The 18,460-nt window shown below is 38.6% G+C and overlaps 1 protein-coding gene across 1 annotated transcript in view; it reads right to left on the reverse strand.

Annotated features, from left to right (window-relative positions):
* FHIP2A (FHF complex subunit HOOK interacting protein 2A) overlaps nt 1–18,460 on the reverse strand; it is a 47,289-nt gene that overhangs the window by 21,052 nt on the left and 7,777 nt on the right. Inside the window, exons 2-12 of the mRNA XM_077823093.1 lie at nt 17,273–17,351; nt 14,930–15,099; nt 11,774–11,878; nt 11,298–11,420; nt 6,708–6,980; nt 5,676–5,872; nt 4,278–4,392; nt 4,089–4,165; nt 3,797–3,989; nt 1,618–1,787; nt 532–675 (exon numbers count right to left, since the gene is read on the reverse strand). Of these exons, the coding sequence (XP_077679219.1) occupies nt 532–675; nt 1,618–1,787; nt 3,797–3,989; nt 4,089–4,165; nt 4,278–4,392; nt 5,676–5,872; nt 6,708–6,980; nt 11,298–11,420; nt 11,774–11,878; nt 14,930–15,099; nt 17,273–17,351 (1,646 nt within the window). The remainder of the gene's footprint in view (nt 1–531; nt 676–1,617; nt 1,788–3,796; nt 3,990–4,088; nt 4,166–4,277; nt 4,393–5,675; nt 5,873–6,707; nt 6,981–11,297; nt 11,421–11,773; nt 11,879–14,929; nt 15,100–17,272; nt 17,352–18,460) is intronic.

Consider the following 18,460-nt stretch of genomic DNA (forward strand, 5'->3'; position numbering starts at 1 on the left):
AAATTACTGCAATGGTTAATAATCTTTACTGTAATACATTTACATCTTATTTCCAGTCTGAATTTGTTTAGCTTCAACTTCCAGCCATTGGATCTTGTTATCCCTTTGTTTATTAGACTGAAGAGCCAATTATTAAATGTTTGTTTCCCATATAGGTACTTAAGATTTGATCAAGTCACATCTTAACCTTTTCTTTGTTAAGCGACATAGATAGAGCTCCTTAAACTTATCACTGTAAGGCAGGTTTTCTAATCCTTTTATCATTCTTGCAGCTCTTCTCTGAACCCTCACCAAAGACCTAGGATGGACCTCAGGCTGGAAAGGTTTTCTGTTCTCTTTTGGTTTATGTTGAACTATTTTATTTTCTTTCTATAAAACACTAACCGTTATGGAATAGCCTACTGAATGAAACAGTTTATTTCCGGTGCATCATTCCTCCAAGTTACACAGAACATCAGCACTATGCTAACTACATCCCTGATTTAAATTACACACACAAAACAGCTTTTTAAAATTATTTTTTCAACTCACCTATTTACAATTTTATGAACTTCAGTCTTCCCATCGTTTTTTGGATGTTCTGGGCTGATGGGAGGAGAAGCACTTAGCCACTCTTGATTCGACAATGTGTTATCCGGAGAAAGATCAGTAAATAACGGATCTTCTTCCAGGTCTCTGTAAGTTTACATTAGACAGTGACACCAGATAATTCACGGAATGTTAGGGAAGGCAGGAAGCCTTCTGACTCAAAGGCACATTCTCTATTTTTCTTCTCTGACCAGCCAGCACACATTCTAGATTATCACAATTTCAATACCACTTCACTGAATTATTATTATGCAGTATCAACATTTATAAATTGATGACTAACTTAAAAAAAGAGAGAGAGGCATAGTCTAGTGGTCCGAGCTGGAGCCAGGAACTTCTGGTTCTGGCTCTGATGCCGAATACCTCTGCATATCAAATCACTTAGACCCAGATCCTCAAAGATATTTAGTTCTAATTTCCATTGCTTTCAATGAAAGTTAGGAGCCTAAACACCTCTGAGGATCTGGGCCTTAATCTCTTTGACCCGATTTCCCGCCCTCTCGTCCCACCTGTAAAAAGGGGATAATGCTTATATACCAAGCACAAAAGGGTGTTTGTAAGCTTCATGAAAAACTATGAAGCTTAAAGATACTGTGGCCCTGATTCAGCAAGATACTTAAGCATATGACTAACCATAAGTATGTTAGCAACCCCACTGAAGTCAGTGGAATTGCTTGAGTGCTTCAAGTTAAGCCTATGCAAATTGCTAAACCAGAACCTGTGTGTATTATTATGTAAGAAAGACAAGTTTGCTAATTTACGATCATCTATCACTGTTCTAATCACATACGTGAGCTGCTCATGGAGTAAACTGTGCAACAACTAATCTACACTGACTATGGTTAAAACTTTACAATGCTGTTAACACAAATGGCAAATGATGACAACTAAATGTCATCCACATTCAATTTTATTTCAACTAGATAAAGGAAGAAAAACTGGTCTTAAAGCTATTTTTTTAAAAAATAAAAAGTGAAAGGTGTACTCAGCCATCGTGAAGTCCCTCACCGATACAACAGAAACACTTACACTGCTCCTGCTATCTGTCCATTCTCCACCACATCTTTATCTTCCTGACAGGGTGGTTTATATTCTGTGTAGTTTCTTTCTTCTAAGTTTCTTAGAACCAAGTTGTAAAGAATGTGCTCATTAGGTTTTTGTAAAAGGTGCTCAAACATTCTTAAAGTCATTATGCTGATCTGCAACATAAAAAAAAAAAATAATAAAGGATTAAAATAAATGCAAGCAGTGTTTCCTTAAACCACTGTTCTTAGCTTACTAAGAGTAGCTGTGTTTATGCATGATGGGAGATTGTTCTTTAATATTAGTCTTTCATATTACAGCCAAACTCAAATATCCTAGTCAGGAACTCAAATATCCTAGTCAGGACTGGATCATCATCATACTGGGTGATCTATTAATGTAGATGAAGAGACCACACAAAAGTCAGAAAGAATATACACATTTATCCATGACAACCTTTAACTTTTCTAAAGCATCAGATAGACACAGTTCTGTAAAAGAGGAGAACTGTGCCAAATTAACAGTAACCCTACCCAAAGAACTTACAATCGAACACTTTAATTCTACAACCAGACCAACATGGGCAGGCCCCTGCGCTTGTGTAGACCCAGATATAGGATCAAGACCTAAAAACACTAGTGGATACAATACAGAATTGACACAGAGTGCCATGGGGATTTTATGGCTGGAATTATAGGCTGAAAATTTCAAACCAGGATGCCTGAAGTTAGACACCTAAATAAAAGTGGCCTGATTTTCAGCAATACTGAGCACCCGCATCTCCCACTGACTTCAGTAGGATCTGAGTGGTGTTCAGTATGTCTGATATTCAGTTCATTCATTTAGATGCCTAAATACAAATTTAAGTGCCTAATTTTTGTTGCCCTGGTTTGTAAGCATTGGCTGCTGCATTTAAGTAGGTAGGTGAAATAGACATATAAAGACACAGATTCTTAGCTCAGGCAGGTTTGGGAGGTCTTTCTGAAGCAGAGGGCAGGGGCTTGGAGTATTTAAATTGAGAGGCTGCTCTAAGCATAAGGGGTGGTGTAAAACAGAAAGCACAAAGCCAGGACTTTAACAAACACAAGCATTTGTGATGTGTGGCTCTCTTCTGAAAAGGCTGACTCATCAAGCGGGAGCCTCACTGCAGTCAAAAGAAAAGGAGGACTTGTGGCACCTTAGAGACTAACCAATTTATTGGCGCATAAGCTTTCGTGAGCTACAGCTCACTTCATCGGATGCGTAAAAGTGGAAAATGCAGTGAGGATGTTTTTATACACACAGACCATGAAAAAATGGGTGTTTATCACTTCAAAAGGTTTTCTCCCCCACCCCACTCTCCTGCTGGTAATAGCTTATCTAAAGTGATCATTCTCCTTACAACATGTATGATAATCAAGGTGGGCCATTGTAGGGTGGGGGGAGAAAACCTTTTGAAGTGATAAACACCCATTTTTTCATGGTCTGTGTGTATAAAAACATCCTCACCGCATTTTCCACTTTTACGCATCCGATGAAGTGAGCTGTAGCTCACGAAAGCTTATGCTCAAATAAATTGGTTAGTCGCTAAGGTACCACAAATCCTCCTTTTCTTTTTGCGAATACAGACTAACACGGCTGCTACTCTGAAAACTGCAGTCAAGTGATTTCAAAATGGCTCTACATAGAACAGCTTAAGGATCAGGGCATAAAAGGAATGACAGCACCTTCTTAGTCAGCACATTTGCACAGTGTATAGTCTCTGTCCTATCTGCTGACTTTAGTGACAAGAATATGCTTTTACTACTTTTTATCTGTCCGCATTCCAGAACCAGCACAACTAAGGGAGAGAGGGGATGATGCATCATCAATAGAACTATAAATTCAACTCCCCATGTAGGGCTAGAATCTATCCTCAGTAACACGTGTACAAGCAACCCCAAACGGACATACATAGCTGCAAATAATGTTAAAATACAGCACAGAGAATCTGATGCTCTAGTCAGAGTCAACACCAAGTTTCACCTCCCAAGGGAAGTTCTGTAGGGCTGGCAGTTAGAACCCTCCCACCCGCCATCTTTTTACCTGTAAAACTCAGCTAGAAGTGACTGACACACAATAAACACGGGACCTCAAAATGCCATTTTTGCAGTCACTTTTCACAGCAGAGCAGCATTTTAGACACACTGACATGACGATTTCTCACCTCATCAGAAATATGGTCACAGTGCTCGATTAACCTGTATCGCAATGGATGTCTGTTGATGTCTGTCAGGGTTTCTGGCTCTCTGTGTCCTCCAAGTATAAAGCCAACCATTTCTTGCAGCAACACATCTGAAGTGACTTGACGGACAATACGATGCAACAGTGCTGTTGATGTAAGGATCCCAATCTCTGAACTGAACAAGAAGTTAAATGTTAGCTCCTGGATTCCAACTGAAAATATCAACTTAACTTGTTTTCTATCCAGCTGTTCCACATGCAAAGAGACTACTCACGTTTGCATCAGCTGGGGTTCCATGACACCAACAAAAAATCGTTCCCGTACAGATCTTGCCATAGCAACAGCAGTAGTCTAAAACAGAGGCCACAAAATGTTATCCTTTCAAACTCAAGAGATGTGGAACAATATTATTTGCCAAACTAGTTTTGGATTACCCTTATTTATTCCAGAAAACATTTCAAACCTTTTGTGCTTCTTTAATAAGTTGATCACAGTAGTCAAACCAGGAGAGAAATGAAATCAAGGCTCTTTTCCCTGGAAAAGCAGATGCATCTTCTTTGTGGCTATATGAATCCAAACTGGAGGACACAAGAGCAAATATATATATATATATTTAGTTTAGATACCTTTAAAGAATACTGGGCCCAATACTACTCCCACTGAATTCAATGGCAACATTCTCCATCTGCTTTAATGGGAGCAGGAGTGCAATTAGAGAGAAAAGAGGGAATATTAACAGTTTTCCTGCTGGTCTTCCACAAATCCTGCAGTGCTATCATTACCAGTCTATTGATTTCAACGGCATGCTAAAGTATACTTGGTATGGCCAGCAGAAGAATTCTACATGGATGGACCTAGAATGTTTTAACAGGTTTTTAAGTCAGAAGGGTCACCTAATCTCACCTCCCAAGTAACAGAGGCCATAGAAATTGACCTAGTCATTCCTGAGGTAGTGGGATTATTCTTCCCTAATACGTAAATGAACACTACCAAGCCCACTCCATAGTGTGGGGCTCAACTAGAGCATATTTTTTTCAAAAACAGTCAATCTCAATCTGAAGTCTCCAAGTGATGATGGATTCACCACATCTCTTGGTAAGTTGTTCTAACAGTGGATTACCCTATTAAAAATTGCATCTTATTTTCAATTTGATTTTTAGTTACTATTTCCAGCCATTGGATCTTATATCACCTTTAGCTGCTAAAGAACTTTTTAAAATCAGACATATCATTCCTGTGTAGAAACTTACAGACCACGATCAAGTACTGGGACCAAGACAGTATGCTGGGGCAGGGTACGGGGAAGTAAATTCCAAAGTAAAAAGTATTTTTAGAGTCTAACGTACAAGTAGTTAGGACAACAGGCTTACTATCTTTTGCCCCATGTTGATGAGTTATATAATAATTGTATTTGCCCTCTTGACTTTTACTACCAAAATGTTAAAACAGTCCTTCATCAGACAGATACTTCCTGTTTCTCTTGGATCCGTGTGCTCACTGAACGCACCAAAACGTTTGTCTACTAATTTCCTATGTCCTTGACATTCAAAAAGGAAAATAATCCAAGGCCTGATTCTGCAGTTATACCACAGACAGATCTCTAATCTAATTCAATGGGAGAGCTGCTCTCAAATGACTGGCTGTGCATGGACTGGCAGCCGAATCTGCCCATAACTCAATAATCACTGCAGTGTATTTCTCAAGTCTTAAGAGTACTACTATATTGTATCTGGATTCTGTTAATGAAACTGCTTGCATGGTGCCTTATCTGTACTAGAGGTCTTAGCTAATGGCAGAAATTTAGTTTCAGTATGTGGTACAAAGTAATCTAAAATATTAAAAACAGAAACAATATTCTTACCCCCAGTTAATTGCTTCAACCGATTCAATATCTAATGGATCCACGGACAGAGGCAGGGCTTTGTAAAGTGTGGTGAGCCTGTCCGTCAGCAATTCACATAAGCAAGTGCTCTGAGTCAAGCACTTGGCTGCTGCTGGCTCTGGCAAACTCACTAAGAGCATGAGGCCTTCACATGCCTTTACTGCTATTCGACCATCCTGTCAAATAGACATGGAAGAGTTAAATAAATCAGGAACGATATTTATTTGAAATCAAACACCAGAAACCAAAGGATCTTTGAAACAGAATCAAAAAGGGACTGAGTGGATTCTTGATGTTCCGTGTTCAGAAATTAGAACAGATATTTCTACTAAATTTGTTTTAGAATCTTTCTTTTGAAGAGGGTTATTGACATGGTAAGCATAACATTCAAGTTTATATAACCAGTGCTAAAGAGTATACACTGGCTTGGGCCTAATCTAATGTAAAACATCACTTTACAACTATGGGGTATGTAAAGTTTTCTGCTCTTGATACCATTACAGTAAACAGGGCCTTACTTATCCAGTTCCCCTTGAAGTTAATTCTAAATGATCCCTTTGAATTCAGCAGGACTTGAATCAGACCCATCGTGGTTGTTTTGACAAGAAATCAAGTTCACAGACAGAATCAGGTCTACTGAAGCTTTTACAAAAAGTGTGTTTGGTTTATTATTTTGGTTTAATTGATGCTATATAAAGTAGCCCTTTCTTCCATTTTCAATATTCCTTTGTGATATAATTAAACCACTCAACTTGCTTTGGAAGCATACAACATCCTTAAACTAGTTGATCCCAATGAATATCAGATTGCAGTCAATTCATTTTCTAGAATTTTTTGTTTTCACCTGGAAATTTGCAAAAGAAATGGTCTACCAAAAAAAGCTATCTGATTTCTTAAGCATTAAATGATATATATACACACATGCATATCTATTGTAAATGACTCCCTTCCAGCAACATCCAAAACACTTTACTCATTTTACCACACTGAGTAGAATCGAAAATGACTCACTGGGCTTTTTGTGAGATTTAGCAAAGAATTCACTAAATTATAGTCTTGGTTTAGACGAATAGCTGAGGCCTCAGGTGATGAAGTGACATTTAGTTCACCCAGACTTGTGGATAGATCATCTTCCTTCTCTACTTGCTCCGCTCCAGCAGCATTAGATATTTCTTCAGGTTGAATGGACTGCCCAATGTCTGTCATCAACGAATCCTGGCCTTTTAGCATGTCTTCTGTAATTACACTTGCTGATCCTTTGGAAGCCAATGCTTTTAACTTGTTCTGAAAAGCATTACATTAGGACAGGAGATTATACTGATCAAAATGCTGTTTGCCCTAAAGCGGAAATTTACGAAAATAAAGGTTTATGTAACACATACATCAAGTACAGCAGAACCTCAGAGTTACGAGCACCTCGGGAACGGAGGCTGTTCATAATTCCGAAATGTTCATAACTCTGAACAAAACATGATGATTGTTCTTTCAAAAATTTACAGCTTTGAAACTTTACTATTCAGAAGAAAATGCTGCTTTGAACCATCTTAATTTAAATGAAACAAAGCACAGAGACAGTTTCCTTACCTTGTCAAATCTTTTTTTTTTTAAACTTTCCCTTTATTGTTTTAATACTTTACATTTAACATAGTGCTGTACTGTATTTCAGTTTTTTTCTTTTTGTCTCTGCTGCTGCCCGATTGCATACTTCCAGTTCCAAATGAACTGTGTGGTTGAATGGTCAGCTTGTAACTCTGGGGATCGTAACTCTGAGGTTCTATTTTAGCTCTTTACAAGGTCGGATGTATTAGTTGTGTAGTATATTATGGGTGCAGAAGCATCTGAATATTTAAATTTAACACATTTTGTACTTTATCAAAATTTCTCCCAAACTCTATACCAAACCATTTTAAGGCTGCTTCTCTGTTAGTTTGTCCAAGACAAATGAAAAAAGATGCTCTTGTTCTTTATATCAAACAACTGAAATGGATACTATTTGATTAGTCCAATCTCCAATATGAATTTCGCATTTACTTTATGCAGGCAACTTTTGACATTAGCACATGGTTTTCAGGTCAAGACCTCAATCCATTTTATCTCTGTGACTATGGAAACACCATTTCCGATTCCAATCAGAAAATGAAATTGATTCTTCACTTGTAGAGATTTTGCCTTCAAAGTGAAAAAAAGCCTCTCTAAGACTTGTGAGCTACTCTCAAGTGATATTTTTTTTCTGTTTGTATTTTTTAAAGATATCTAGTAGATTTCATAGAGGGGAAGGAGTGGGTACCAAGTTATCACTGGACACCTAGTACTCATACAACACTTTCTTGAGAGTTGTAGGACATTTGCTTTGTTACCTTGAAAGAATGTGACCCAGCCTTCTTTCTATAAATCTGTTTTGTACAAATAAAAGATATATTTACATTAGTGTTCTACAAGACTGAGTGAGAGATTGGTTGTGGGGTAAGGATTCTCTGTTTTTCTGGCACAGACCTAGATAAGTAAATACTGTATTAGACTCATACACTGGACTTCATCTTAAGACCAATTTTTCAAGTGATCACAGTAATAAGATTATAGATCCTATGACATTTATGATAAGGCCACAGTTATTTCAAATATTGCACAAGCATTAAACATTTAAAAGAGTCACCAGTTGGGTTACCAGCTTTTAGTACGCACAAACCAGGAGGAAATAAATACACGACAGTCAGACAGCAAACTACAAAAATTCTCTGAACACTTGCCTAGATGATGTTCATTCTTTGTGGAGACACTGTTCTGCATTGCTACTGTGCACGAATATACTGAAGTCCATGGGGAGGTAACCCAGGGATCACATTTATAGTCTATTTCATGGTCCAACAGAAGTATGATTTGGGGGTATGTTGGAAAGATTATGATTTTATGATTATGATTTCAGAACATAAAATTGTCTTTTCTACAAGTAGGTCTTTTTTCTACACTGCGAAAGGCCTAAGGATGCAAAGCAATCAGTATGTTAATGTACATTATCCTTAAAACTGAAATTACTGAACCTCCTAGGATCTATTTCTTGTTGTCTATAAATGGGAAGTGCCTGTATCAAGAACAATAACCCCTGTATGAGAAGGCTTGAATTCCACAAGTGAACCCTTAGAGTGATGTGCTATGTTCAAACTCAGTTATTTCTGATAGGTGCAGGTAATGTCAGCCTTTGTACATCAGAAAACATGCATTTAGAGTTTCTGTGTATATTTAAGTTTGCATGTGTCTAGTCATGCAGTTCTGCAGTCTAGCTGCTCACCTGCCTCCTGCAAGAGTGGAGGACAAGATCCTGAATCACCTAATAAAAAAGGTTACATAAAATACATATTCAAATGCTTTCTACAAAGCTCTCCTCTGAGTGATCTGATCAGAAAACCCAGTAGAGAGTAGGCAATATAAAAATACATTTGTACATTTTCATGACATAGATAAACACTGGGGGGTCAAATTCTGCTGAGAGTGGTGCAACTTCACTTTATCATTAAGTGACTTCACAGCTTGTTAGCTTGCAGTAACCAAAGGGGTAGGGAATACTGAAAATATAATGTAATGTTATAAACTGATGGTAGAGCCTCACTTTGAATATTGTATTCAATTTTGGTCACTCCACCACCACCCAAACAGATACAGCAGAAATAGAAAAGTTCCAGAGAAGGGCAGTGGAAATGATCAACAGTATGGAAAACCTTCCATATCAGGAGAGATTACAAAGGTAAGGACTATTTAGAAAGGAAATGAGTAAGAGGTTTATAAAATAATGAATGAGACAGAAAAGGTAAATTAGCCATTTCTGTATATCCTCTCAATATAGAAACAAGGGGACACTCAATAAATTAAGTGGTAACTAATTTAAAGCTGATGAAAAGAAACTCTTTTACACCACACACATATAGCATGAGGAACTCACTGCCACAAGATCTAAGTAGGATTCAAAAATGGCTTACAGAGGTTACTTCAACTGCCATTCACCTAGCAAATTTATTTTCCCAAGAGAAAAGGAGTACTTGTGGCACCTTAGAGACTAACCAATTTATTTGAGCATGAGCTTTCGTGAGCTACAGCTCACTTCATCAGCACAAGTACTCCTTTTCTTTTTGCGAATACAGACTAACACGGCTGTTACCTCTGAAACCTTTCCCAAGAGATGTAGCTATGCAATTAGTCCCTGATCCTAATGCTTGTTAAGCAATATAGTTGAAAACTTCTGTAATAGAATGACTAATTCGCTAGAGAACAATTGAAAAAAAGCTGATAGTTTAAACAGAGAATCAAATAGGTGCCTGCTGGGTTTTTTTTCAACTTTAGAAGTAGACGAGATACAGCACAGCTCCACAAACAAACTTCCAGCAAGATGCTATATTTACATATACCTGCAGGTACAGTTTTGGAGTGATGCACCAGAGTTTCAGCTATAAATTATGTCTGTGTTAATGGAATTTGCAAGATAAGTATCAGATGGCATACTGGGAATTTACCCTCTTAGGTCTTCCAAGGTCTGAGACAGATATCAAGTTACAAATTAGAGCCTCTGAAAGACTGGCAGAATCAACAAACTCTGCATTCCAATTAAATGAATCTAAAATGTCCTGTGTGAAAATAACTCTCCTCTAGAAGTTGTGAAGAGGACTGCCATAGGCTACTATGATTAGAAACATTGGAGCTTCCAATAATCTCTTAAGGCTTGACCTGAGCTCTAAGACAAAACTCAGTGATCCTAGAACTCTCTTTTAAATTCAGTAGTATCCTGAAGTTTCCAAATCTTCCTGCTGTTAAACTTTCTAATTCTGATGTCAGTCAACACTGTGGCTATTCAGGCTAGCATTCCAAACCACATGCATCACTACCAACTAAGGGCCCAATCCCCCAAGGCCCTCAGCATTTTGCAAGGTGCATTCAAAGCCTCATGGGATAGTCACTTATTCTCCCATGACCTGAGGCAAAGAACAAAGCAAGAAGTCCAATTTTACTCCTGAATGCAGGACTCCCATGTTACATTCACGACATTGTTACTTCCCCACTGACTGACTAAGGCCTGGTCTACACTAGGGGAGGAAATTGATCTAAGTCACGCAACTTCAGCTACATGAACTTCAGCAGTCGACGTACTTAGATCTACTCACCGTAGTGTCTTCACTGCAGTGAGTCGACAACTGACACTCCCCCATCGACTCTGCTTGCGCCTCTCGCTCCGGTGGAGTACTGGAGTCGACGGGAGAGCACTCGGTGGTCGATTTATCGTGTCTACACTAGACACGATAAATCGACCCCTGCTCGGCAATCCTGCGGGTAATGTAGACAAGTCCTAAGATGCTGGTTTTCTAATTTGGAGAGTGCCCTCTAATGGTTGCATTAGGCATGGTTTCAAGCAGAAAAATATGTGAGCTCTGAATGAAGATGCGGAACAAAAGAATGAGACTGTTTCTCTAATAGAAAATAAAAATAAAAGAAAATCCCTTGAATACTTTAAAGAAAATGACACTCAGTTAATTGAAAGCAGCCAGTGCAGCACCAATCTGCTTCTCAGGAATTTTTTGGCTGTAATATACTAGTTTTGAAATATACTTGTAAACATACCTCAAGAAAGAAGTTGACCAGGTATGGATCCTGTTTCAGCTTTGCACATACTATGCAGAGAAACTGAATTTCTTCATTTTCTGTTGGCGCTGTTAGAACTTCACCGCAAAGTCTGATTAATTTCTGTGGGTGGGGGGGAAAAAAAAGTAGACAATTAAAAGTGGAAGAAACCCAGTAGCCTATTGGTAGGCACTCTAGGCTGAATTCTCTTCTCAAAGAGATTCTCTGATGACATTAAGGTACATTGACTTCAACAGAGTTACCCCAGATTTACACCGGTATACATGAGATATTATTATTTACTGCTTGCACTGCAGTAACACTCAGAGGTCCCAATCAGTAATTTGTTATTGCACTGGGGGATTAAAAACAAAAAACCCCAGACAGAAACCCCACGCAAGAGAGAAACCATTACATTTGACATCCAAAAAGCCTGTCATACACAAATAAATGTTTGTTTGAAACTTGAACCGTACCTGCACTGGTTTATATACATTTATATGTGGGAGAAGAGGTTGTCGAATTCTTCCTAGAAGTTTGGTATAGAAAGACAAAACTTGCTGTTTCATTCCGGGAGGACACTATACCACAACAGAAATAGAACAACGATGAAATAAACAACATACAAGCTGATCATCCAAAACAGCTGAGATTAAATTGAAATAAGATTAACATCCTTTTGAACAGCTTTATCATAAATAAACAGATTTAAATAGTTGATCCAAAACAACTGAAAATATTAGGTCTTACTAACTATACATGCTTTATTTTATTAAAAAAACCACACCCTTTACATTAATTAATTGAATGCATGCTTTTAAATTATATTTATTTTCACAAAACTTGATATTTTTAACATCTAAGAGCCTATGCCTAGCCAACTCAGTTGTATAACAGAACACAGAGAGTGGGTTGTGGGAAAGTTTCTGCCACTACAGAAGCCCAACATCATATATCAACAACTTAGGTACAGCTCTACTGCAAGTAAAATCATCACACTTAACACACCACTTAGGGTTTGTCTACATGAGAGGATTTTTTTAAAATTTGAGTTAACTGACTGCTAGTTAGCTTGAATTACCTAGCACTCTTGTACATGCTAATCTGGACACTCCACAAATGTTTGTTCCAGGACAAAAATGCCTGCAATCTACCCAAGGGCTCAGACTAAAGTAAATCCCTAATATTTGTGGTATATTCATAGTAGCTTGTCCAAGCATGTTAACTTTAGTTAGTTAACAGACAATCAATTAACTTGAGTTAAAAAAGTCTAGTGGAGCCATACCGTGATGATAGAATAATGTAATAAACCTAAGGGTATGTCTACATAGCAGCTGAGAGGCGTGATTTGCAGCTTGGGTTTAGACATACATGCACTAGCTCTATTCAAGCTAGCGCCTAAAAACAGCAATGTGGCCATGGAGCTTAGATTAGCCACCTCAGTATGTACACAGGAGGTCAGGCAGGATTGTATTCAGATGGCTACTATGAGCTGCTGTGGCCACACTGCTATTTGTGGGTGCTAGCTCTGTTTGAGTATGTGTATGTCTACCCAAGATGGGAATTACTCCTCCCAGCTGCTGTGTAGACATACCATAGTCAGAACAAAGTGAGAATATTCCCTAACTGGAGTTAACTGCAACACCCTGCACACATTGAACCACGTATTTATTTCAGGTGTACTGAATCACAGAACTGTAGGGGCTGAAAGGGACCTCAAAAGGTCAACTAGTCCACACATGGTAAAGTATGAATGGTAATTTACAAATGGTAAAGTATAAATGACATGCCGTCCAAGAATCACTTGTGCAGACATATTTTTGTAAATGTAATGACTTCTCTTGACTCTTAAAAGCACTTTGCCAGTTTTGCATTTCACACAGCTCAACTGCATCATGTTTTCCTCACAGAGTTTGTAGTTGTATCAAACCAACTATATTTCTAATAAATACATTGCTAATTAAATACCCCAGCCATGTTATGTATTATGGCACCTCATTAACCACGCTGCAAGACAGATGCCACGTTGATAGGAATATTGGGAGAAAGGTGGTCCCAGAAGGAAGAGATTGCTGTCCCCCAGGCTCAGAGAAACTGAAAACTATCTTTACACATAAGAACCAACCAGATAAGACAAGAAACATCAAGTGAATGTGTGAAAGGTGCAAGACTGACAACCCTGGAGAATGAAGTGCTCTGTTTATCCTCAGAACAGGCAGCAGGAGTGAAAGCTCTTACACTGCCCAACTGATGGACTTCCACCGTGACATGAAGTTACTACCATGAGGGATGAAAGAGTAACTGAGTCTCCATGATCCAGTCAATCCTTGGCCTTTCAGTAGATAAGGCTGCCAAGAATGGCACCAACAGTGGCGGTGGCAGTTTTGAGGACATTTCCTGTTCCTGGGAAATGGACTGAGGTCCCAAAAGAAACTTCACACAGGCCACAGAATAGCCATGAAAACTTAACACTAAGTGGTCACTACTGACCTGGGCTAGATTTCTACCAGTGACATAGATGTGAAAGGCTCTAAGGTGACTAGAGTATGTAAAAGATGAAACTGTACAAACATTAATTAAAGTACTAATTATGTGCTATCACCATCTAACTGATAGTCCTGAGCCATCTACAGTTAAAACAAAATATTGGTCCCATGCATTTCAGAACTTTACGAAGTTGAAAAGGCTTTTTAATATATAGGGCCAAGCTGCCAATTGCAGTATAGCATGACTCAGAATGGGGCATAGAGCACAGGTGGCTTTACTCACCTTTCGGTCCCCCACACCCTCCCAGTTGTGGGGGCTGTAAGCCATCAAACTAGACTGGCACAAATTAGAGTAGACTCAGGGCTGGTTTCTCTCATGCTACATCCCCAAAGGGGCTGTTCCACCAGCCAGGACTGCGAGAGCTCCTTGTGCTCTGGTCGCACGCCCTGTGCTGGGGAGGGGACCACAGAGGTGGGAATACAGTTTGGGAAAACCTGAGGTGGTGCCTTAAGGCAGCTTTAAATCCCCTTTGCACCACCGGAGCAGAGCAAAGAGGACTTGAGATGCCATATGGAATCTCACCCATACCTCTCTCTGCTTTATTAAATTATCTAAAGAGCACAGTGCCCAAGAGACTGTTTTATGGAGAGTAATTTGAATGTCTTTTGCAGCTCAGAGCACTAAATCAGGGACAGCATGCTTCTGTAATCTACACAACTGTTTTCAGAAAAACAAACAACAAAACTTAATAAAGCATTTGTCACCCAAGCAAAATGCTGTACAAAGGAGAGTGAGTATTATTATCCCCATATACAGGTGGGAAAACTCAGAGAGCCAAAGTCACTTCTTGCTCAAGGTCACATAGTCAAGGTTTCCCATCTCCCAGGTCCTGTGCTCTAACCAATGGACCATACTACTTCACTTTGGCTGACTTGAATGACCACTCATTTGCTCATATTACTTCGGAACTCCAGCAACATTCTTGGGTAATGTGAAACAAACGATCATCAGCAAGATTTCATAGAGTTTACGGGTCTTATCCTGCCAGGTGTCGACCATCCTCAACTGACATAATTCTAATGGGACTGAAGGTCCTAAGTACCTCAAAGGATGAGGCTCTTGCCCACCGCCTGAGATGTACTTACATCAGCTTTCCCTAGTGTGTACAATGTCTCCAAGATCTTGTGATGTAGCAAATATTCCATACAAGGCCCTGTCTCTCCTGATTCCCTCTCATTTTCTTCTTGAACTAGAATATCCAACATCTGCTCCAGGTGAGAAGGAATGTTGGTATCAGTCACAGGAGCTTTGTCATCTAAATAAAAAATATTCAGTTAAAATGATAAAAATAAAAACCAAATTTTCCTTTTCCTTTGAGTTCAATTATAAACCTTTGGTTTAAAACATGGCCATTTTTCAAAATAACTATTAAAAGAGCCCTCTGAAAAAATTGTTACAACATAGTCAGTGAGCGGTAAAGAGAGTATTAACTGGATAATTCACATCTACATAAACATGCTGGCCCATATTTTCAGAAGGGAAACAGAGATTTTAAATGCCTAACCTGAGACACCTTAAAGGGGCCAGAGGGTTGAGCACATGCCTCTGAAAATCAGGTCTCTTTAACGTATCTCAAAATAGATACTGGTCACTTTTGAAAATGTGGACTACTAGATACTAGAGAAGTTTAACCTTAATGTGAAAAAAAAAAAAGTGTGGAATACTAAATTTCTGAGACTGTACTAGTCAGATGGTCCCAAAACAATCCAAGACTGGAATCTGTGGACAGCATCCAGAATCTACTTCATTTCCACTTGAACAATTCATTCAAGAGTGAGAGACAGAGAGAAGCCTATTTTTTTTAATCTCACAAATAATGAATATCCAAACTTCAGGCTCAGTTCAATTTTTTAAAAAAATTCTTAAGTATGACTATTACATCATCTTTGTTAAGACTGTGTATTGTTTTATTCAAATTTCAGAGTACAGTTCAGCTCATAGATCTCTATAAAGGAAAAGAGCCAGATTTTGATCTCAGTTACACTGAAGGCCATGGAATTACTTTGAATTTGCACCAGTGTAACTGAGAACAGGAATTAACCTAAGGTGTTGTATGGCACTGGTGTGTTTCTAGGAATTTAGAAACAAATTTTTATTTTGCCATATTTTAATTGGACAACTAACGCAGTGTGGAATTAGTCATTTCTTCTTATGCAATAACTTTAAAATACTGTAACGGTCATTTGAATGCCAAAGGAAACAAGGTCACAGAAGAGAATTGCCACATCAGGGCAATTTCAGTTCTCTGTCACCAGTTAGTTTAGACTGACTTGTTGAAGTAAGGCTTCTAAGACCTAATCCTGCTCCCACTGAAGTAAAGGTAAAATTTCCATTGATTTCAAAGGTAGCATATCCAAACACATAGTTTTCAAGATCTTTTTGCAGATTTTCATGTGAGGGAAGGTGGTGGTGAGGGAGAGGTAGCAGCAAGAATGGAAGCTTGGGTTTTTGCAAATAAATATTTAGTACAGAAGCCAAAGCTGAATTTATTTTTATTTTGCACCACACATGCTTACATGTCAGTTTGAGTACATATTGATTTAAACAAGAAATCAGAAGTCCTGAGGTTGTGAACACTATAGTCATTCTAATAGGCATGCAGAGATAAGAGTACATAGGGCATGGTGATATTTGTCTTTAAAGACAACAGACTAGAACAAGTGATTAGGAGGACAATTATTTATGTATTTGTTGGAATGGTGGAAATGTGATTTACATTAAGCAAATACAGCCATAATTCAACTGAACAGCCAGCTTTTAAATTAAATGAAGAAGAGCAGAAGGCAGACACTAGAGTTTTAATTAACTTTGGTTTGATTCTGTCAAACATGGATGAAATCTGTAAGAACTTTCACAGTTGCAGTCTCAAAATACCTTAAGGAGAGAGACAATCTGAGAAAAAAATTAAAAAAAGATAAAATACAGAAATATGCCCAGTACTGAGCATTCTATGAAAGTCTGACTGGCTTCAGAAATGATTGTTCAAGTGTACATGACTGCAAAGTGATTTTGTGAAGATGTGGTAAAACCTTGGAAAGAAAAGGAAAAGAGGCAATGCAACAGAAATGAGAAGGGTTATCAGAAGGATTACATTTTTGCAGATGTGTGTTTAGAGCGAACTGAACAGGTGAAGCCAAAAATTAGGTCTGACCTTAAAAGGTACAATTCTCAACAAGGTGCACAGGGAATGAGGCATTACATCCGCTGTTGTTCACCCTCTATCAAGGTGCTTTGTCAAAGGTAAATCAAAGATAAAGGATATTTTAAAACAAATGTTTTTTGTTACTTTGGAAAAAGAAAGAGGAACTTACTTAATGAAAACAGTTTCGCTATTTCCCAATCTTCACTTTTAAACAGCACTGAGGTAGTTCCAGTTTGCCTCTTTCCATAGCGAAGATGCAAAAAAAAAAAAAAAAAAGTTCTCTTACCTGAGGTCTCTATGTAATAATGGGTAATTGCTTTCCAGTGGTAAACAAAATCTTCTTGTAACGGAAGGGATGGTGCAAGCTATGGAAACAAAACAAAACAAAAAACCTAAGTGGTTAGAAATGATCAAAATACATTTCCTGCAGGACTGAAGGAGACTCTATCCTTAATCCCTAAGCAGTGGCTCTAAAATTGTTCATACATGGGCCACATCTTATTAGTGAGATTGTCTCATAAACACCTGTACACCCATTTGTGATTTTACAACATACTTCGGCAACTAAAGGAATTGCTCACATAGGAAAGTACTTCCCAACTATTTATATATATAAGTGTTTAATCCTTTAAGAAGAAAATTAATCACACTCCTTTGCTTCTGCTCTTCATATCATCTCCCCTTCCCACTCTCTCCCTCTGCTCCCCTGCTTACACTGGCCAGCTGCTTCCCTCATTTCTCCCCAGGACATTCCTCTCTCATTGGCTGCTAGGAGCTCCAGCCCCTGAAAGAGGTCCCCCTTTCATTTACAGGATGACGACTCCTTCTGGTTTCCAGCTGTTTTTATAGCCTTCCTGGCTCTTCTTTGGAATTAAGAGACTGGACATTTCAAAAGAGCAGCTGAAGACAAGGGAAGCCAGTATCATGGCCACCCAGCGCTCTATGGATTGCCAATAATTGCTCAGTGGAGCACAGCCGGTGGGCCCAAACATAAGACATGGCATTCAAAGCTATTCACAACCGGAACAGAACCTCCTATAACAAAAATCTCAAGACCTTCAATGTATCAGTCTTAGGCTCTATTTAATTATATTTTATTTCATTACACAGAATTCTTCTTAGGAAGGAGCGCCAGAACAATTCACCCACACACTGCTGAAATGAAATGCAGCCACTCCAGAAGCCAGCTGAATAATCACTGGGTAGAATGCTGCACAATAATGGGAGGAAAGGTCATCCTTACTGGAAAGGACCAAACTCCATGGAGCTCAGTATATTCCTCTTAGAAGACTCAAGGGCTGTCACTCCAGTGGGATTTGGAATCTGTGATTCTTCATGTCTAGGTATTTCAAATTTGAGGCTTCAAACCATAAATCATTGCTTCCAATTTCCCCCTTTAGGGGCTTGAGTCGCCTCAAATCCCAATAAGCCAATGGGAATGGAGGGCTCTCAAACCTTTGCATACCCTTGAAAA

Source organism: Eretmochelys imbricata, chromosome 7 (genome assembly GCF_965152235.1).
Source record: "Eretmochelys imbricata isolate rEreImb1 chromosome 7, rEreImb1.hap1, whole genome shotgun sequence".
In the NCBI taxonomy this organism is placed as follows: Eukaryota; Metazoa; Chordata; order Testudines; family Cheloniidae; genus Eretmochelys; species Eretmochelys imbricata.